The sequence below is a fragment of the Trachemys scripta genome, chromosome 2 (assembly GCF_013100865.1).
Source record: "Trachemys scripta elegans isolate TJP31775 chromosome 2, CAS_Tse_1.0, whole genome shotgun sequence".
In the NCBI taxonomy this organism is placed as follows: Eukaryota; Metazoa; Chordata; order Testudines; family Emydidae; genus Trachemys; species Trachemys scripta.
In genome coordinates this window covers 76,901,274-76,921,217 of record NC_048299.1, presented here as the reverse complement: position 1 = coordinate 76,921,217, position 19,944 = coordinate 76,901,274, and the positions used below count along the sequence as shown (strand labels likewise).

The 19,944-nt window shown below is 39.3% G+C and overlaps 1 protein-coding gene across 4 annotated transcripts in view; it reads right to left on the bottom strand.

The window, feature by feature from the left end:
* DNAJC13 (DnaJ heat shock protein family (Hsp40) member C13) overlaps positions 1–19,944 on the bottom strand; it is a 95,786-nt gene that overhangs the window by 60,456 nt on the left and 15,386 nt on the right. For all 4 annotated transcript variants that reach the window (XR_004644487.1, XM_034760926.1, XM_034760924.1 and 1 more), the window contains exons 3-16: positions 14,153–14,228; positions 13,092–13,241; positions 11,721–11,762; positions 9,692–9,892; positions 8,498–8,704; positions 8,309–8,404; positions 7,817–7,908; positions 6,287–6,453; positions 6,085–6,164; positions 5,836–6,005; positions 2,931–3,030; positions 2,459–2,566; positions 1,325–1,480; positions 581–637 (exon numbers count right to left, since the gene is read on the bottom strand). Coding sequence is in view for 3 of the 4 variants with exons in the window: in XM_034760926.1 (XP_034616817.1) it covers positions 581–637; positions 1,325–1,480; positions 2,459–2,566; positions 2,931–3,030; positions 5,836–6,005; positions 6,085–6,164; positions 6,287–6,453; positions 7,817–7,908; positions 8,309–8,404; positions 8,498–8,704; positions 9,692–9,892; positions 11,721–11,762; positions 13,092–13,241; positions 14,153–14,228 (1,702 nt within the window). In the remaining variant the exon portion in view is untranslated. The remainder of the gene's footprint in view (positions 1–580; positions 638–1,324; positions 1,481–2,458; positions 2,567–2,930; positions 3,031–5,835; positions 6,006–6,084; positions 6,165–6,286; positions 6,454–7,816; positions 7,909–8,308; positions 8,405–8,497; positions 8,705–9,691; positions 9,893–11,720; positions 11,763–13,091; positions 13,242–14,152; positions 14,229–19,944) is intronic.

Here is a 19,944-nt window from a genome sequence, read left to right as displayed (position 1 = left end):
AACAAAAAACACCCAGTCTTATAGGTCTCAGTAGGCCCAGTCCTTCCTTCCAACCCTTGTCTAAGGACTTTGGCAGGACCTCTGTCTGTCAAGGGCCCATTTGCTGGATCAGAAAGAAGGCCTTCAGCCAGTTTAAAGCCAGTCTATTTATCCAAAAAATCCTTTGTCTAGGAGCCCATAGAGAATTCAGTTTTGAACTAGTATATGCATACCTCTCCCCGGGGGCAGCTTCAATGGGGCTGATAATGGAGAAAGTATATTAGCATCCCTCTCCTACTAGAGAAGGTATATCCAACAGCTCAACACAACACAATTGCATTTTTACTACAATGGACCTCAAAGGTATTAAATATAATTCAATTCAAGAAAATTCAGTCCGTCACATTATATATGTGCAAGCCAGAATAGACTGTCTCATTCTCCTATAGTCTGAGGATATGTACCACTGAAAAGTTGGAACTGGTTTTTACTACTGACAAGCTGCAGATTCCAATTTCCTATTCAGAAAAGAAATAAAGCCACATTCAACACTTCTCAGCATGTTATCCCAAAGTAATTGTTATTTAAAAAATAATCTCACCTCTATTATTGCCTTCATAACCAAACCAGCTCCTTTTACAATTGCCATTGAAGGGTGCTGAAAAGAGTTAGTTACAATTTAGCAACAGCACAAATTAACTTACATTTTTATGGGGAAAATGAACAGTTCAAGGGATAGGAACCTGAACTTCATCTAGGATGCAGTTCTGAATTCAGTTCTGGTCAAAAATTACCAAATTTTTATAGTTCTTGGGGAGCATAGGCTCAGGGCCCCTGAAATAAATTAAGAGTTCTGACCTGTTCCTATGAACAAGAGTCCATATTACAGTCATGCAAATAACACTACTGAAAGTTTTCAGGGTACTCTCAAAGACTGAAATGATCAAATGGACATGGAAACAATTCTTCTTGGCCTGGTCCACACTACAAAGTTTTACAGGCAAAACTTACCATTTGCTCGAACAGCCTTATATGCATCCACACAATTTTAAATCTTGCTGACAAAACCCTGAGCTTCTGTTGGTCAAATTGAACCAGTTCCCAGAGCAGCACAAACCCTCTACCAGCACTCTTCTACTGGTAAAATGCCTGTGTGGATGCTGAATTACTTATACTGGTACAGAGAGTCCTCCAGCAACAATCCCACAATGCCATTGTCCCCACAGACTTTTTGAACTCTGCAATTGGAGATCAGTGACTGGAAACCCATGCCCTTTTGAAATGCCTCTCTTCCTGCTAGCACATAGGTATGGCTTGAAATAGTAAGAGAATAAAAAGGTCTCACCTGAAAGAGCTTAAAGAGGGTTCTCCCATTAGATGCTACCATCTCTAACAACATATCAAACTGCTGCCCTTCAGTTGTCTCACTATACGGAGCACAGAGGGCAAATGTAAGGAAGTCCAGAAGTGAACTAATAACAAGGGCACCTGTCCCATGATCCTGAAATATAAATGAAGTGTGTAAGAATTTTAATCATAGCAGCTGGTTTTAAAATCTTTACTTAGGATTCTTCAGTATTGTCCTTGAGCTACAAAAAGAAGTACAGTCATTTCCCCCACCACTCTTACCTGCATCCCACTTGTAGCTAATAATTAGCAGTATTTCAAATACAGAAAGATAAAAACCATTGCCATCATGTTAGTGTGGCAAAACAAAAGTTTCCAGAGCATCCCACAAAGGATTCATTATATCATGCTTCACAGCAGCAGCGAGTCCTCTGAACGGAGTTGAAAGGTGTTTTTTTTTTTTTTTTGAAAAACCAAAAGAGCTCAAATAAATCAGAGCGCTACAGTTTCTAAGTAGTCCTTTTAGAGTCCTTGTACGAGTTTGTTCTGTTGGAAAGGACTGGTTTAACGGGGATGCTTTTCAGACTATATTAGGCTGAACACATTATTAAAAAAACCTAATGAGAGCCCTCTTATGGCATGTCTACACTGCCCTGCATTTTGCACAAGGGGGGTTTGAATAGCACCAAAGTGCTGCACTATGACTCCTCTGCGTGGATACTGCAGGCACAAACTTAAAGGTTCCAAGTTATCAATAATTTAGTCCTCTTTGGTAACTCAGGACCTTTAAATTCACACCTTCAGCATCCACACAGGGGAGTTACAGCATAGCACTTTGGTGCACACTGCTATTCATATGCCCTTAGCCCAAACAGCAGGGCAGTGTAGACTTGCTCTTAGGGTCTGTGGAGAGACCAGTTTCACTCTGATTTCCCCAGATAAAAACTGACTGAACACAGTCTCAATATCAATTAGATATATTTTTGCATGTGAGCAATGAGTGCAAACTTCTCTTATGGCAAAGATATGCACAAGCTTACTTTAAAGGACTTGCTATATATGACCTGTCAAACCCTCAACCTTGAATATCTCAGTACTTTTTCCATGAACTATGCCTTAATCTATGACTTACCACATGAGAATTAAATTTCTCTAATAAGTTTTCCAGAAACTTCTTTGAAGAAAGAAGGGAAGCTTTGTTCAGCTGCTCTTGCCTCAAGTCGTAATCATCATGCATAGGCTATGTGATAAAGAAAGCATTCATAAATGCAGACATATTTCAGCCTTCAAACTAAACTTAAAGATCTGCACAAGTCTTTTGATGTATCTGAATGAAGCTACAGTCCAAAATTTAATACTAACAGTGGATTCGTGACAAAGGAAAACAAGCTAGTTATGAGAGTGAATCCTGTTTCTACTTCTAAACCATGACAACTGAGTCTACTCATGTGATACTATTGGATATCCTATGTACACTGCAAGATACACAGGCACTACACTTTCCACACAAACCCCCATTTTCAGCGCCTTGCAATTCACATATTTAATCATTTCAAAATAGGAAATACCCTATTCTGTAACATAGTTGAGAATTAAACACTTACACACATGAGAGCACATAGCATGTCAATAGAAGCATGGGTTACTCCATCATTGTTTCTTTTAAGAGCTTTTACCACCTTTACTCCTAGACGTTCCCGAAATCTGTCACGAGAAAAAAAGGTAATTTAAAATGGATATTGCAAGTGCACTTACCTAAAAAGTAAGTGTATCAAGATATTTTTTCAAAAAGCTTTTTATATCAAGAGCCTTTGAACAGCTAACTCAGAATTTAGGGCTTGTCTATATGAACTGTTAGTATGTGACAAGCTGGGGTATAAGTCTACCTCACACTAGCCTGTTGCATACTTATGCCTTGTTTTCACTACTGCGCGACATTGGTGCTGTTGCATTGCGTCAGGTGAGGACACATTGCGCCAATGGGAGAACGCTCTCCCGTCGACATAATTACTCCACCTCAATGAGAGACAGAAGCTATGTCGGCAGGACTGCATCTCCACCAACAAAGTGGTGTCTATACCACGCTAAACTGACGCAACTTACATTGCTCAGGGTGTGGTTTTCACACCCCTGAGAAATGTCACTTACACTGACTTAAGCCGTACTGTATACAAGTCCTAAGTGTCTGCATGGAACCTTCTGCTGCGCACTAAAGATTCTGTAGTGCACTTTGATCTACTCCCATTTCAAAGCAGAGTAGATCAAAGTGCACTACAGAATCTTTAGAGTGCGACAGCAGGATCTACACCAGGTCTCAAATGACCATGAGGCACATGAAGACTAGTGCATTGAACCGAGGGCTGCATCACTGACACCCCCCCCCTTGCTGCCTCTGGCCCTGCCCCCACTCCACGCCTTCCATTAGGCCCCTTCCCTGCCCTGCCCCATTCCAACCCCTTCCCCAAAGTCCCCACCCCAACGATGCCCCAAGGGGTGCAGAAAGCATGCAGGGTGCAGCAGGGGGCTCAGGGCATGGGGTTGGGGTGCTCCCTGCCTGCCTGTCCTGGCCCCGCGCCGCTCCAGGAAGCGGCTGAAACTGTGTCACGGCAGCCCCAGGAAGGACGGGGGGGGGGGGGGGGGGACGCTCAGGGTTCTGTGCGTGTGCTGCTCTTGCCACTCCTCTAGGTATTTCCCACAAAGCTCCCATTGGGCGCGGTTCCCGGCCAAGGGGAGCTGCGGGGGGCGGTGCCTGGAAGGAGGCAATACAGGAGCCCTCTGCCTCCTTCTCCCTTCCCCCCCGGCCCGAAGGGGCGTGCTGCCAGCTCTTCAGAGAGTGGCACGGGGCTCACAACGCCACAGGGGGCAATCCCGCAAGTAGGCAGAGGGGCGCGCGGGGAGCTTGGAGGGCCACATGTTTGAGACCCCGATCTACACAGACAGACAGTTAGGATATGTCTACACAGCAAAGAAATAACTGTAACTGGCCCGTGCCAGCCGATTCTGGCTCGCACTGCAGAGCTGTTTCACTGCTGTGTAGACTTCCGGGCTCTGGCTGGCCCAAGCTCTGGGACCCTCCCATGCTGCAGGGTCCTAGTGCCCAGAGGCCAGCGCAAGCCCAGAAGTCTACACAGCAGTGAAACAGCACTGATGCTTGAGCCCCATGAGCCTGAGTCAGCTAACACCAGCCAGCCATGGGTGACCAGTTGCTGTGTAGACATACCCTTAGAGCCCAGCAGGATGGTGTGGGGTAAACTTAGTGTGGAGCAAGCTGGGGTGTAACTGCTCAGATATACACAAGTCTTTAGAGGACCTCTCCCTACATATTTTCATTACAACTAAACAACGTACATTATGGCCAAAAGAAAGCTGAGTCCAAAAGCCCAAAGTCAGAGTTCAAAGTCTGACATAATGGTAGTTATAGTAAGGACATGGACTTACTAAACACACAACAAAAGAAATTATCACTTTACATGACCAGTGAAAAGTTTACACTGGATTAATGCCCAAAAATCAGAGAATTCAGTTCAAGAAATTAAAGTATAGCTACAAGATTTTTTTTTTTTAAAATTTAATTTGCCCAATTTTTTCTATTTATAAAATTTCTTCGCAATAATTTTTAAAAGCCACATACATATTCTTAACACATATAATGAAGGCTGAATGGACTTCATTTTCACAAAGTAGCCCAACTGTGAAAGTGAACAAGACATGCACAATTTCTTCAGAAAGTCAGTCAAAAAGGTTTCCAGATTGCGTCTTTAAGCCAATTAAGAGTATGTACCATGTTCTACATGTAGTTCTACAAATTGGCAATGAGCAACATCGCAAAACCTACTCCCTTCACATCTTACTTTTTGCTCCTCTAATGCATGTAATCCAAGGTGTAACTTACTTCTTTACACTAAGCTTGGTGCTCACTGCACCTTTTATCCCCTGTGGAATGTATGGAATTTGTAATTGCAGCTGATGTGTCACCAGAAAGATTAAACCAGAGGTAGTCAATTATTTTTTGGTCATGGTCCAAATTTCTTGGTGAAGGTATAGTCAAGGTCCAGACTCCAGAGCAACAACAATAATGAAAAATAGTAATAAAGATTTTGGGGTTTCTTCAAAAGCATCTGGCGGTCCATCTATTGACTACCCCTGGACTAAACCATTGCATTTGTTCTTTCAAGGAAAAAAGATCAGTTTTGAGTGTTCTACCAATAAATATTTAACATACACTAACTTAAAAGCAGAACCATAGCTGGCAAGGCGAAAGATTAAATCTTAGAGTGCTAAGAACCCCTAATTCAGAAACCGTCAGCAAGATGCAGTTTATACAATCAGGTGATCCAGTACCATCAACCTTATAGTTTTACATTCATGAAACTGCTACTTTATAAAAGTTTTTCCCTGAAGCCTCAGCAATTATGGATGATCCCAAACTCAATTCAGACTCAAAGTTTCAAGGAGACTGGTGAGTACAAGTCTTTAGAACAGTTTCCCGCTATCAGCTTAAATACTTACTTAGGAAGCTGAGTAAAGGCAAGGAAGCCAGCTTTTGAAGCAACTAGTCGTCTCACAGCTTGGAACTGGCTTTCAAGTTCTGCATTAGATGCTACAATGTCCCCCTCTTGAGACAGTAATGCGGTTATGGCATTATTAATCAGTTTCTCCTTGTTTTCAGAGAACAGACCCTGGTTAAGGAGGAAGAACCATTAATACTTGTATAAAGTAACAAAACTGTAAGAGATTGGGCAGAAAATTAATTCTTACATCTTGTGTTACTGCATGCAGAACTCCACTGTATGAGATGTTAGCATTGAACCTGAACACAGCATCTGCAAAATTACCATCTGCAATGAAAAACAAAATGTAGTTGGGAGTTACAGGATTTTAAATGGCTTAGAGATATGTTGTGCTATAAAAAAAACCAAAAACACCATGTACTTTGAACTGTAGTAAAAGCTGAACTTACTTGGAGGAGCAGCTAAAAACCGGAGGTGAAGGCTCTCTACTTCCTCATCTACAGGCATGCTCAGCAATCCCCAGCGCTGGCCTTTGTGTGTTGGGGTCATTTTCACACAAACATCTCTATTGCCAGAGGCTCTTACTCCATCCAGCAAGCTAGCTAACAGGGAATCTCTGAAAAGAGAGAAACATGTTTAGACACTTCCTACCCTGTGAATTTATTTAGGTACTTAACTGGAAAATTATGATTGTTATAAGTTGAGCACACTGACTGAACCGTAAGTACGTGTGCCCAAGTTTCCTACTGGAATTTACATAGATCAGTGTTTTCCACTCTATAAAGTTTGTAATGCTACCAAATACAAAACCGCATGAGCAAGTGACATGACAAACTATAGTGGAACTCTTCCACTAACAATAAGGAGATATGTAAAGGGATAGCGGATGGTCTAGTATGGTAGGGAAAGTAGTATTTCAGCTGGACTAGATTTTTCTGGCTTTTTCCCCCCCTTGCATGTGCTACTTTTGTTTTCTGCACACAAGCACCTTGCTCTACAATCAGAGGTGCCCAGCTTATGGCCCATTCACAGCCCAAACAGAGCATTTCATAAGGCTCACAGCCTGCTTGCACACTATATACTAGCAACTCATTCATTAGCATTCGGCTGTCATGTTTACATCATTTTAGTTTACACAAGAGTGAAAATAGGCTGTTTCTATGTACAAGTATTGTCTAAATACATACAAAATAAGTTGAACTTAAAATGTAAATCAATACAGGTGACTTTAAATCTTAATCTGTAGAATCTGTTTGGCCCATATAAGGATGTACTTAGGTTTATATGGCCCTCCTGTGTAATAAGGTTGAGCACCACTACTCTACAGGATATCCTCAGCCACATTTAATCCATACAGGTGTGATGGACAGACAGGGGGGAAGGAGAGAGAAGAGGAAAGATCAACTCAGTCCAGACACTAAACAGTTAAGCACATGGATACCAGCTAAATATCTAGATTTAATAGTAGTTTCTCAAGATAGAGCTTGTTAATACTGTCTCTCTCCTCTAATCGACCCTACTTCCTAACACTCCAGTTTGTTTAATCAGCATGTCTAACTACAAAACTTTTCAAAAACTTGTCAGTTACCTTGACACCAAGTTGACAAAATGTCTATTTCTAATTGACCCTCTATGACTATTCACCTGTATGGGATAATATAAGTGTAGGAGAATTTTTTTTTTTTTTTTAGTTTCTTCCACGATCCCGTTTACTGAAAGCAGGTGGATATGGAACACCAAGGAGTTCACAAATTTAAGTGAGAAACAGATTACACATGGGGAGATGTCACGTGGTATCTGTTTGAGGTAGTACGGGCATCTTCAGGGTACAAGTCAGAGAGTTGAAGGTAGGCTTTGAATGAAGTGAGTCTGAATTTGGTCCTTGAAGGTGTTATTTTTAACTTCACACAGCTTACATAATATTTGTCATTCAACTGATTTCCCATTTACATTTCTCTGTAATCAAACTTTTAAAATACCTCTCTGTTGAAGAATATTTTCGGATTTGTCCCTTGATAAACTCAATGGTAAAAAGCTGTGGATTTTCACAATCACATACCAGTGCAAATACCTAAAAAGAAGAAGACGTAATGAGACCACCACACTTATAGGAAGCATTTAATGCACTTCTCATGTACTCAAGGAAGTGAATTTTTGAACCAATGCTCAATGTTACAATATATACTCAAGTTTCAAGGAAGTGACAAAAAAAAAAAAAAAAAAAAAAAAAGAGAACTGCAAGTGTAATCAGAACTTCCTAGAATTTGTTTTGTCAGCTTTTTTTTGGTTTGTGTTTTTTCAAAATGAATCCCAAGAATGGTTTCTGTATCTTTAGAAAAGGGGGTCAGACAGAATGAACACAGTAAATAGAACTGAGTGAACCTCAGTTTTAATTGTCATGTTGCAGTAGTACTATAGAATAATAAATTTGACTATTAAAATGCAATATTGTAAACAGGATTGTCACCTACCTCTCCTAGAGGTTTCAGTGTCACAATATTATAAGTAGCAGGATCCCGCTCTACTAAGCAAGTTTCTGTAAGGGCTAATACTCTTTTCACAGGTTCCTTAAAGAAAGAACATGTTAGAAAAGGGGACCTCTTTTTTAGCCACCTAATAAATCAAACCAATAAGATGTAGTCTAAGTTTGTAGACCTTACCGAATGTCTAGGTGTTATTTTTTGAACAACAAATTCTGCTAAAGATGTGATAGACTCATCATTGCTGTATTTCCCAAAGCGAAGGCTCAAGTATTGCTCAAATTCTAAAGGTTCTTTCCTTATTCGGAGGGAGATGCCTATATAGTTGCCAGCATGTTCTATTGCACTTTTGATAATTTCTTCCCTTTGCTCAGATGCAAACATGTGCTGCAAATATTAGGAAGAGATATTTAGGTAAGTTTAACACAAAATAAGAAACTGAATATCAGGTATAATCCGCTCACAGACTTAAAGTTTCTTAATAGTTATAAAAAAAGTCAACTTGTTTATATTGCATGACAGTCTGATTTTTTATTAGTATCATTTGCTAGTAAATGTTGTTTACTCCCCCCCCCCCCACACACACAACCAGAAATACTATGACAAAGAATTAACATTTCTCCACAGCAGTTTGTAACTTGACTTCACTAGTTAAAATGGTTAAAAAATTTTATAAGACATTTTCCTAAAATAATCAGAAATAAAGTATTATATAGACTTTGTTAGTCAACAATACCCATTGTAAGTTTTTTGTAAACAAAAAATAAGACACAAAGTGTGTCTTGAATAGCTTAACTCATGTTTCCCTCTTTAATAAATAGAGAATTACAACATTTAATTGGGCCAACACTGATGTAGAGGTATCTAAGTTTAAGGTAATTCCTACTGCAGAGCTATCTTGTTTTGCTGCAGACCATTCAAGTTGCTTGAAATGTAGTTCACAATAAGTGGCTTAGGATTTTTATTTTAATTCTGCATGGGTCCTCTGCTCCCTCATTTTAACTTGTTCCACTCAAGTTTATACACAGGCAGATAACCAATCTCCCGGTTAGTACTCAAGGGGACTTGGGCAGAATTCCATACTAAATGTTTTATTGAACCAACTTCTGTTGATGAAAGAAGCTTTCAAGGTCTGTGGAATCAAAAGTTTATCTCATATCCTGGGACCAACATGGCTACAACACTACCAATATTAAAATGTTGTATAATTGGCCCTGTTGAACTTACTAAATGGCTTGTAGATTGTGTAGTTTGATATCTGCCATGGTAGTGATTTGAACTTTCAGGCAAGAGAATGAGACAGCCTCACACTTATTATTCGGTTTATGTAAAACTTCTCATGACTTGATATGCATAAAATGTTATAAGACTCACCAATCTACTAAATCCTCCATAAAGTATAGCGAAACCTCCCTGATAGTCAGAGAGATCAGCAAAGCCTTCGATATTTCTGTAGTCATAGGAACACAGGACTTTATTAGTTGCAGGATTAATTTGATCAAACCCTCCAGGAGTCACTTCCAGAATCACAGGTTTTCTCATGTCACTCCAGTGATGCTTATAGCAGTTGTATCTCTATGAAACAAGAAACTGCTGTTAAGTTCAGAGACAACCAAAAAGACTTCTTCGCCTTCTGAGGATTACATCTACACATAACAGTTCTTTAATTTGAGATTGTTCCATATGATCAAGCAAGTTTCCCCAATAAATCTGAAAGCCATGACAGCACAGCATGGTTTGACCTATCTTTACTTCCTGACCTTCATGTTTATTTATTACATTGTAATTGATATAAGCTTAACCCAGTCTTTAAATACTGTTCACTTACAGGATATTCACACTGCAACATGAGCCCGGGCTCAACCCTATCCGTCACCCCTCGCATTTACACTGAAATAGTGCTAACCCAGTGCTTGGCCCCAGTGTCCCAGGATCCTGCAGGGTAGGACCACCCAAGGTAGAGTCCGATGGAACCCGGGGTCCAAGCCCTATTGCTTTGCATTGTAGCTGCAGGCCCGCTTGACTCAAGGCCTGGGAGTCATCCAGAAGTATGACAATTATCCTAACAATCTGCAAGCCACTTGGAGAACTGAAGTTACCCCCTTTGGTGTTAACCTATTCTCTTCTGATCACCGCTCTGAAAGCACACTATCAGAGAGCCTCCTGGGCTGGGTTATCTGTTCAAGCTTCCTGTAAAGTGCAGGATAGGCAGTAAAGTTTTCTCACAGTGCACCATGGTCGCAGGGCTAGAGAGGCCACATTCTGCAGGGGACACTAGGGACTCTAGCATATGGTTACCTTGACTTGGGTCTGTGCACTGCCAGATGCCAGAGCCCTAGGTTTAGCATGGGTTAGAAGAGTCTTAAGTGCAGGGTTTAAATACCATGTAGACACTCAAGCCCAGAGTTCCCCCATCATGGGTCAGTTGACTCAAGTCCCACAAACCCTGGTCTTACATTGCAGTGTAAACATAGCCTTAGACAGGGAATCCCCAACAAATTTCAGTCATTAGAATCTTGATTGTTGTATAACTTGTTGGAATACTTGTTAAGTAAAGTATCACTTCAAAAAAGTCCTACATGGTGTCACCCTAGAATGGTAATAGGCTTCTAGACACTCAAAAGGATATAAATGAACAAAGCCATCAAAACAGAAGACCTATTAAGATGCATTCCAGGGAGACGAGTGGATGTGAAACCAAGTGTCAAGGTATGGGTGTTAAATGCATAAATCTCAAACTGACTTACTACAGAGATTCAGTAGCTAGTTTCCAGTAAGTTCTTTCATGCTCTCTCCATAAGTCTTCTTTGAGAAGATATGTTTGGAAGTTTTCCCCTACTCCCACTATACACTAAGAATTCGCATTTCCCCCCACCCCCCACAGCAGCTAGCAATGAGGTGGTGAAGTCCTCCCAAAGTACATAAGTGCTACTACACATTTACTTTCAAACGCAAGTCTTTGCTGACCAGTGTTCTGATAACTTCACTTTAATTTCAACTATTTCTAATTAATAATATTCAATCTCCTTTTAAAAGTGATTTTTGAAATAGATCTACAGTTCTGTAGTCTGTTTACTATAGCTACACCACATAAGTGTATCTTGATAGCAACTCTTGAAGTGACAGAAGTATGTTTTTTCCAGTTTGTTTGTGCAGTTGTACATGTTACCTCTTTGCTTTATATGGAGAGTTTTCCCATATTGTTCATCTCACATTTAAAAAAAAAAAAAGAAAAAAAAAATTGCAAAACCAAAAAATTGGCAGGAAATTCAGATTTAGGTGTAGCCATAACTATTTAAAATACAAAGGGACATGGTCAACTTGAAATTAGTCTGTTTTTACAGTATTTGTAAATATGAAATGACTGGATTTGTAGTCCAATACAGACAGGCCAGATACTTGCCCTTCCTGTGATTTTTCCTTCTGAAAAGTCTGTTCTGAATCTCTGTAAAAAGGAGAATGGAAACAAGTTGTTACTGTCACTTCAGTGAGAAAATAATTCATTGTTCTAATTATTCCGGAGGGACTCCGACGTGAATCCTTTTGGGATAGTCTAAAACTTAAAGATTTAAAAGTTGTATATTTAAAGTGCACCATTTGTTTTATATAAAAACATACGTTCACTGGTAGTGAACAACGCAGTGATACTCAGATGGAGGCTCACAAGCCGCAAGTACCTCTTTAGTGCATCTCCTGCAGCACGTGATATTAAAACACTGTGCAATTTAATTATGAATCACTCCAAATGCTTTTACTGTGTTATTAACAGAGGTGAAAGTAAGCTAGTACCACGTACTGGTAAGAAAGCGGCCACTGGTACAGGCTGGTACACAGCCGACGTTCAAGCGCTGCTGCTACGGCGGGGGCAAAAGGGGCATCTGTCTTGGGGCCAGGCAATTTAAAAGGGCCCAGGGTTCCCGGCCGCTCTGGCAGTGGCCAGAGCCCCAGGCAGTGCAGGCCGGGCAACGCTGAAGAGCTGGCTGGGGTAGGCTGGCACCCAGCCTGCCCATTGGCGTGGGAAGTACGGGTGCAGGGGGTGTTGCATCACCCCCCCAGGCTTTGCACCCAGCGTGGCCCCTCGCCCGGGGTGCCAGCTCCTCACCCACCACCGGCCCCTCTGCTGCCATCCAGGATCCCAGCTGCTGGCCTGGGGCGCCGCAACCGGCCCCAGCTGTGATCCCAGCCTGGGGCGGAGAGGGGCGTGGCTGGTTGAAGGGGCAGATACAGCTCAGCACTCCCACTCTAAAAATTGTTCCAGCTCCACTGGCCCTGCCCCTTCCACCTGAGGCCCCGCCTCTTCGGGGGCCCAGAGCCAGGCCTCCCCAACCGTGCCCAGGGACCTGGCAGCATTGCGTCCCAGTAAGAGATTTAAGTTAATTGGTTAATAACCAGGGGTGAAAGTAAGTCATCAACTTGCATTAAGTTATTAACTGATATGCTATAAGAATATTAAATATTTAGTACCATAGTAAATGAAACATTCACACTACTGTGGCTCTTTTGGGTAATATTGGTCATTAATTTGGCTACTAAACCACTGAGGTCTGAGTATCACTGGTCTAACACATTGAGTAAATTGGAGTCTTAGATACAAGTTATTTCAATGAACACTGTAGGTCAAGTATATGAATATCTATTTTAATATATAAAGCACAGCAGCTTTCCTTCTCATCACATAAAATACAAAGTGAACATTCTTATTACATCTAATAATAGTGTAACAATACAGTAACATATCTTAAATTGGTTGAATAGCCAAATAACTAGTTCTTACCAGTGCTTCTGTAATGAGTTCTGTTCTATGGTCTGTAGAAAACTTAAGAGTTTCAGACTTCTTTCCACTCCCCTTACGAAAGGTGAGGCTGAATTCTGTTCCTTGCCCCTTTCCAACAGGACCGATACTACAAATATCTCCATAAGGCCACTAAGGTAAACAAATTAAGGTAATTTGATAAGTTTCTATTAATGTAAGAAATAGAATCTTTTATATCCAAATGTAGTGAAACAGGTATTTAAGGGTATATTTGTACTTTAGGTCTCTTTATCAGAGGTCTCAATTGTTAAAAACAATCAAGGTTATAACAAAACCCAACACTCTAGTTTGTGACTAATATAAAGGTATACAGTAATTAAATATGGGAGTTATCAACAAGCAGCATATACATCTGTTTTATGATTAAGTGTTCAAATTTGATGAAGAAGCTCAATGCATTCACTCTCTGCTGAAAGTGGTAGCTAGGAATTAAAAAAAAAAAAAAAAAAAAAAGCTAACATTTCTACTAATGAGAAAGCACAAGGATCCAAGCAAAGAAGGATGGAGGAGCAGAGCAAAGTTGGGTAAAATTTGTGACCCTGTAGATCTCTGCTCTGCAGTGATTCCTTTCAGGGATACAGGAACTGTCAAGTAGTCCTGAGATAGGATGCAAAAAAAAAAAAAAAAAAAAAAAAAAGGGAAGTTGAAAGAGATTGTTTTACTAAGTAACTATTTTAGTTCTGTTGTGTAACAGAACAGAGGACTAAACAAGCTTCTAAAGCCACCAAAATCACAGTTTAAACTATTAGCTATTGCATCAGCTACTTTTCTTTAGTGTATAAAAGGACAATTTGACTGAGCAAGCCTAGGCACTGCAGTGCCTAATCATGAAATTAGTGCAACTGATACCCCTTTTGGTTATGCTTAGTGTTCACACCAGAGAGAACCCTCTGTAAAACGTAGCTGACCACACTCAATATTAAGGAGGGGACAAGAAGAGTCAGAAAAGTATTAACATGAAATCAGATTGCATTAGGATATCTTAAGGTATCCAAGAAGGCTATAACTACATTTATCATTACCTGATTTGTGACTTCTAGTGTGTTCGGATTGTATGTAGTGATGGCATGGGTTCCAACTGAGAAGACTCTCTTATACCTAAAACATAACAAAAAAAAGTATTTAGTTTAAAAGTATTTTCCTGAAATCTCATTAAAACAATATGTACAGATATTCTACTATAAATACACTATCCCCCATTAGGGGAGAACCAACATAAGCCTAATCATAGTCACTAACCATTACAATGAATATGGCCAGACTTAAGTGAGTATGCAATTATTTCTCAACATAAAGGATTAAGTTTGCTAGAGTACCCTTTTATCCCTTCATAAAGATGCCTCTTAATGTGCCTGGTGAACAGAAGAGAAAGGAAAGGTTTCAGAATATTTAAATTGTTGCAGCATTCTCTCCCTCCCTGTCAAACACAGGAAGATCTAAGCCCAAAAACTTAATGTGCACAGACACGTTAGGATACTACTCAGAAGTACAAAATACCAATGGGAAACTTGCAATGGGTATTTTCACCAACATGACTGACTATATGTAGAAAGGCAAAAAAATGAGGGAGAAAACTGATAGTTACAAATTCAAAATAGCATAAATTGAGACAATTCTGAATGGAGAACACAGCTTCCAAATAAAAGTAACTACTGCAATACTTTTCTCCAAGGAACTATATTGACCTAATTCAACAACAATAAAAAAAAGTAGACAAAAGCCGCACTAGAAGTTTGATGGTTTGTGTGGTTCAAAGAAAGGCCAATTGGTCCAAATCTACCAACTGCTAGTTTGCAGCAAGCACTTGAGTATATAGCATCTGTACAAATCTTATTTAAAAATAACTTAGGACCTCTAACTTCAAGATCAATGTGTGTGTGTGTGTGTGTAAATCAGCATTTTAACATTTATGCAAATACAAGAGCTAGAAATCTGGAATTAGAGTTCTAAAAACATCTTTAAATCACACCTTGATTCCCTGCCCTTGTATAATTCATCAAAACTATTAGTAATTAGAGTAACTAGGTATATTTTACATATAGACTTCACACATATTGAAGACACACACATTCCTCAGCATGTTTCAGCTATCAAGAGCCCTCTACTTAATGTGGCTAAAAATGGTATGGCAGGAGTGCATCTCATGGCTGATTGTTAACTATGGATAAGGTAGACAGAGACTAGTTTTACAAGTTACTTCTAATTATAGTTTCCTTGCTTTTGTCAGTTACACCATTATATCCTTTTGAAATATTACATTCAGTCATTAAATACTAAAGCAAATCTGATTAGTTTGAGGAAGGATTTCCCATTTGCTCACAGCCTTTTTTGCATGCTACAAATTATTCACATTAAACTATATTTCCAGTGACAGTACTGAACATTTAGAAGCTATAATTGAGGGATGAGGGAAATCATCAAGAAACTAGATGTGACTGAGCAAGTTAAATGAACTTCTGAAGTGTTTACTAACCTCTACTTTATTTGATTTACAATATAAATCAGTTTAAAAATAAATTAAGGTGCAAGTACAGAAAGAGTTGACAACTCATACTTACAGTACCCAGAAAGAGCTCTTGAATAGAAACTGTTTATCCTATAAAAACTTAATAGACCCATGAATGCAAACTCTTATGGCATCTAGTCTATCCTTACAGGAATATTGTCAAAACTACTGTTCTGTTCTCCTCACTGCTCAGTTCTGTTAGCAGTCAGGATGCTGAAATACAAGAATTCGGCTTTACGTTCTAGAATTAGATAAAATGTTTACTTTGTATAATCACAGGGAGGTGAACAAAATGGTAACTTACATTTACATCATCTCAAAACATGAGTAAGGTGTATGGCTGTCAGGACTGCCATAGCATGGACATCACCCTATATATCTGAGGCCCCATATAACCCTACATTTTGTGGCTGCATGGACCCCCTTCTCCTCCTCTGCAATCAAGCTTCCATATACCATGGAAGAACAATTTGAGGAGCTGTTTTGGTTTCTTGGAGGGAGGTGGGGAGAGAAAGAGGAATAGGGGCTACTGCCTGTAGTGTGATGTGTTTCTCATCCTCTTATAGAGTTGCATCTAAGCTGCTTCCTTTACAGTTTAGCTACTTTTACAAACCTTCAATCCTCTGGTTTGCAATGATGCGCACAGACAATCTGAATTTACAAAACTTCTGAACAGACCATAGCAATTTCATCAAAAGTAATTAACTGTCAATTAAACTGAAGAGTAGGTTGCAACAAATAAAATAAAGTGAACTAGGCCTGGAAAAGCATCAGTTGTTTTAGTAATAAGAGAAAACTAACTAGCTGGTGGTAGATTGATAACTTTTAACTATAATTCTTCCAAATATAATTAAGGCCCTTCTACACAAAGCAAGTATTTTTGAGAAATGAAGAGCCCACTTATGTCATGCAGGCTTAGTCTACACTTCAAAGTTTTGCCAGCACTGCTATGTTGGCTAGGAGCATGAAAACAAAAAACACACTCCCCCACACAGCTATGCCAGCAAAACCCTGATGTAGACAGCTATGCTCACACAAGACTGCTTCTATCTGTTTAGCTAGCACTGCTGGTTGAAGAACTCCATCTGTCAGCTTACATTGAATCTCTAAGCCGGCAAAGACTATAGGGCAGGCAAGCCCACCTCTACTTTTGCAGTAAAGGTGAGGCCTAAATCAGTGGATAGCCTGAGTGTTTCACAGTGTGGCCACTCTTATTTGAGCTAACTATTGCAGTGAAGAAAAAAAAAACTATGCACAAGCCAAAAGTAAAAAAAAAAAAAAAAAAAAAAGCACCTTTAACAGTGAAGATAAGGTCTTGCTTACCAATAGAATGATTGGATTAGCAACTGATGACTTGTGCTAACTTGAGCTGGGTAGCTGAATCCCCACTACTGTACAGGGTTGTCAGCAGCACTGGAGATTTAACCCACACCCCGACAGGCCAGCTAACTTGAATTGAAGATCCCACCTAATTCCAGCTAGAGAGCTGCATGTGGACATGAGCTAGAATAGGGCCAACACTCAAGTTATACCATGAGTTAACACAGCAGTGAAGACAATCCTGGAAAAGAAGGAGAATCTCAGGATTCTACTGCAGAAAGGGCTAAGACACAAGGCCACTTTGTGGTTTCTTGTTCTAACAGTAGAAAGTAGGAAAAACTGAACCAATACTACTAACAGGTGAATAGTAAAGATTACCAAGAGTTAATATGAAATTCTGACTCATTATGCCTTAAAATCAAGGTGGAATGATTTAATTCAGCAAGCAGAACCCCAATTTAATTTTGTTTTGCATCTGTACTTTATTCACTACTTAGAAGAACTTTTTCAATATCAAGTGTCCCACTGAATTAAATGGCATATTGTATGTCACAACACAAATGATCCTGCAGTCAGGACATTTTATATGTTGACCACAACAATGGAATAAGGTCCCTGTTCTAGGCTTTTCAGCAGCATTTCAATACACACTTAATTCAGAAAGAGTCCATTAGTATTATATAGCAAAAGATGGTGTAGATGAACTTGTGATTATTCCACAAAATAAAAAAAAAGCAGAGTAAGGAAGTTTTAACTTTTTATAGGTTAGCATGACCTTTGTTGCAGCAGTCTGTTCACCTGTAGAATTGTAAAAGGGTGCTGGCTTCAATCTCTGAGTCTGTCGTGCATTTTATGGATTGTGAGCAAGTGTTTTACGAATTACAGTTGGAGAACTACTACCTCATATTGCTTAGGTTCTAGTTACCAGCAAGACCACTTCTCACCACGCAGATTATGGCAGTCAAGGTTCAACATCAGTTGGCAGTATTGGAACCTTGGTAGACGACGGGAGGGTATTTTCAATGGAGAGATCTTGATTCTGGATTTCACTTCCCCCATTCGTCAGAAACAACCAGAGTCTGTTGGCATTTAGGGCACGGAACAAAACCTCTGTTCACTCAAACTTTTTAACCTTATGAGGCTGGTGGAGAAGAGGATTTTGTATTTAAAGATAGCTTTTGTTTCCTTCTCTCACCCCACCCCCCAAATGTGGCCACAGAATTTAAAATGTAATAGTTGTAAAGTTCAGGAGTGTCCTTTCATGCAGACAATTTGCAAAATGTTAATCAAGATTAACTGTTTTAGTTATTGAAGATGTCCCCACAGGTTTAGGAACAGGATGTGTGTTTTGTAATTTAAATATAAAAATGCAGAATACATCACAGCCTCTTTAAAACCAATTTTCTTCCTTGAGGCTGTTAAACTTGAATCTCAACAGTGTTCTATTGTCAGGGACGCAAGACAGAATTTTGGCTATCCAAAAGTCTCTTCACTGCACTCCAGGAGAAAAGCCTGGAGCACAGTCTTTTCTGAACTGCCATGTTTGTATCTCACCCCTTCATTCAGGAAGCTGAAACCCTATTTACCACAGAAATTCAGGTGTCTGAGATCTTCAGATAGATTTCTACTGCTGCCACATCTGCACATACAGTATGAGAAGAGGCTGGTGTGTACCAGTTTTAGATTCTGGTGATTTTATAAAGTTATTTTTCATATTTATTATCTAGTATGTAACAGCACTGTAGGATAAACTCCAGTACCAGTTAAAGCCAGCACTTTTTCAGGTATAGCCTGTACCATAAAACTGCCTATAAAAAAAAGTTTAAGTAGACATGTAGCTAAATTGCTATATGAAAACAGCTTTTTTATAGAAGATTTTAATTCTGCTGCTCAGATCTTCACACCGACATAAAGCAAAAAATAAAAACTACATTTAAAAGCTACCACTTGGTCAGAATGGTTTTAACTGACCCATTGCTAATTAATGGACATTCTCTGGCTGAAGTTTAAAATGCCTCTTACAGGAAATCAAGAACTTTTAGTTTATTCATTCAAAATTTTGAATATTTGTTTTTCTGCTAAGAAAATTCACCTCTCTTTTTCTTGAGCACATTGATCTGGGGACATTTTTAGAACTAAACGTCTGGATCAATGTACATCTGGCCCTGTGCAGCAAAATCTTTAGTCATCCAGACTTCTCCTTTTTCACATTATACATTCCATACCTTTTTTTTTTTTTTTTAGGCTTCTAAACAGAAGGTCAACTAAGTTTAAGTAGGTACCATTTTCCCTTGAACACCAATGGAAAACAATCCAATTTGGTGTTCATATATTTTAAGAAGAATACAGTGGCTCACATTCATAAGTTGTGCTGCCTGTAAACTTCGATATGATATGCTCTAGACAGACATTATACACTTATTTATAAGCAAAGATAAAAGTTAAGAACAGTTAGCAATTGTCAAGATTTTGTGATAACAGTCAAAAATGTTTGTACTATAATAATAGTACCCCGAACAAGACAAATTGATTGTAATGAGTGATGCTTTAGAAAAAAAATATTGCCTTTAGTAAAAGTTTAAACACAATTTGGGGCCTAGTATAGATTTAGTGACATATGACTAGGTTTTAATTTAATTGAAGCATATATATTTCTCCTTTACACTTATACACACAGAAGAGCTTATATTAAAAGAGCATTAAAGTTGCAAACTCAAGAGTTAGAAAATGTCAGAGTGAAGGTCTCCTGTGCAACCTTAATTCATATGTGCACATCCCATATGATACAGTCTAATTACCAGTACATTATTACATGCTATTTTCCTAATATTTGAATGCTTGACTCTGCAACCCTATTGTTCTTTTAATTGCAGGTTTTGGGTTTAAATGCAGCTTCCTGATATGAAAAAAAAATTCTATCCAGCCACAGTTTGGGTCAGCAGCAACAGGAGCTTTAGCAAAGACCTGTACCGCTTGAGTTAACAGAAT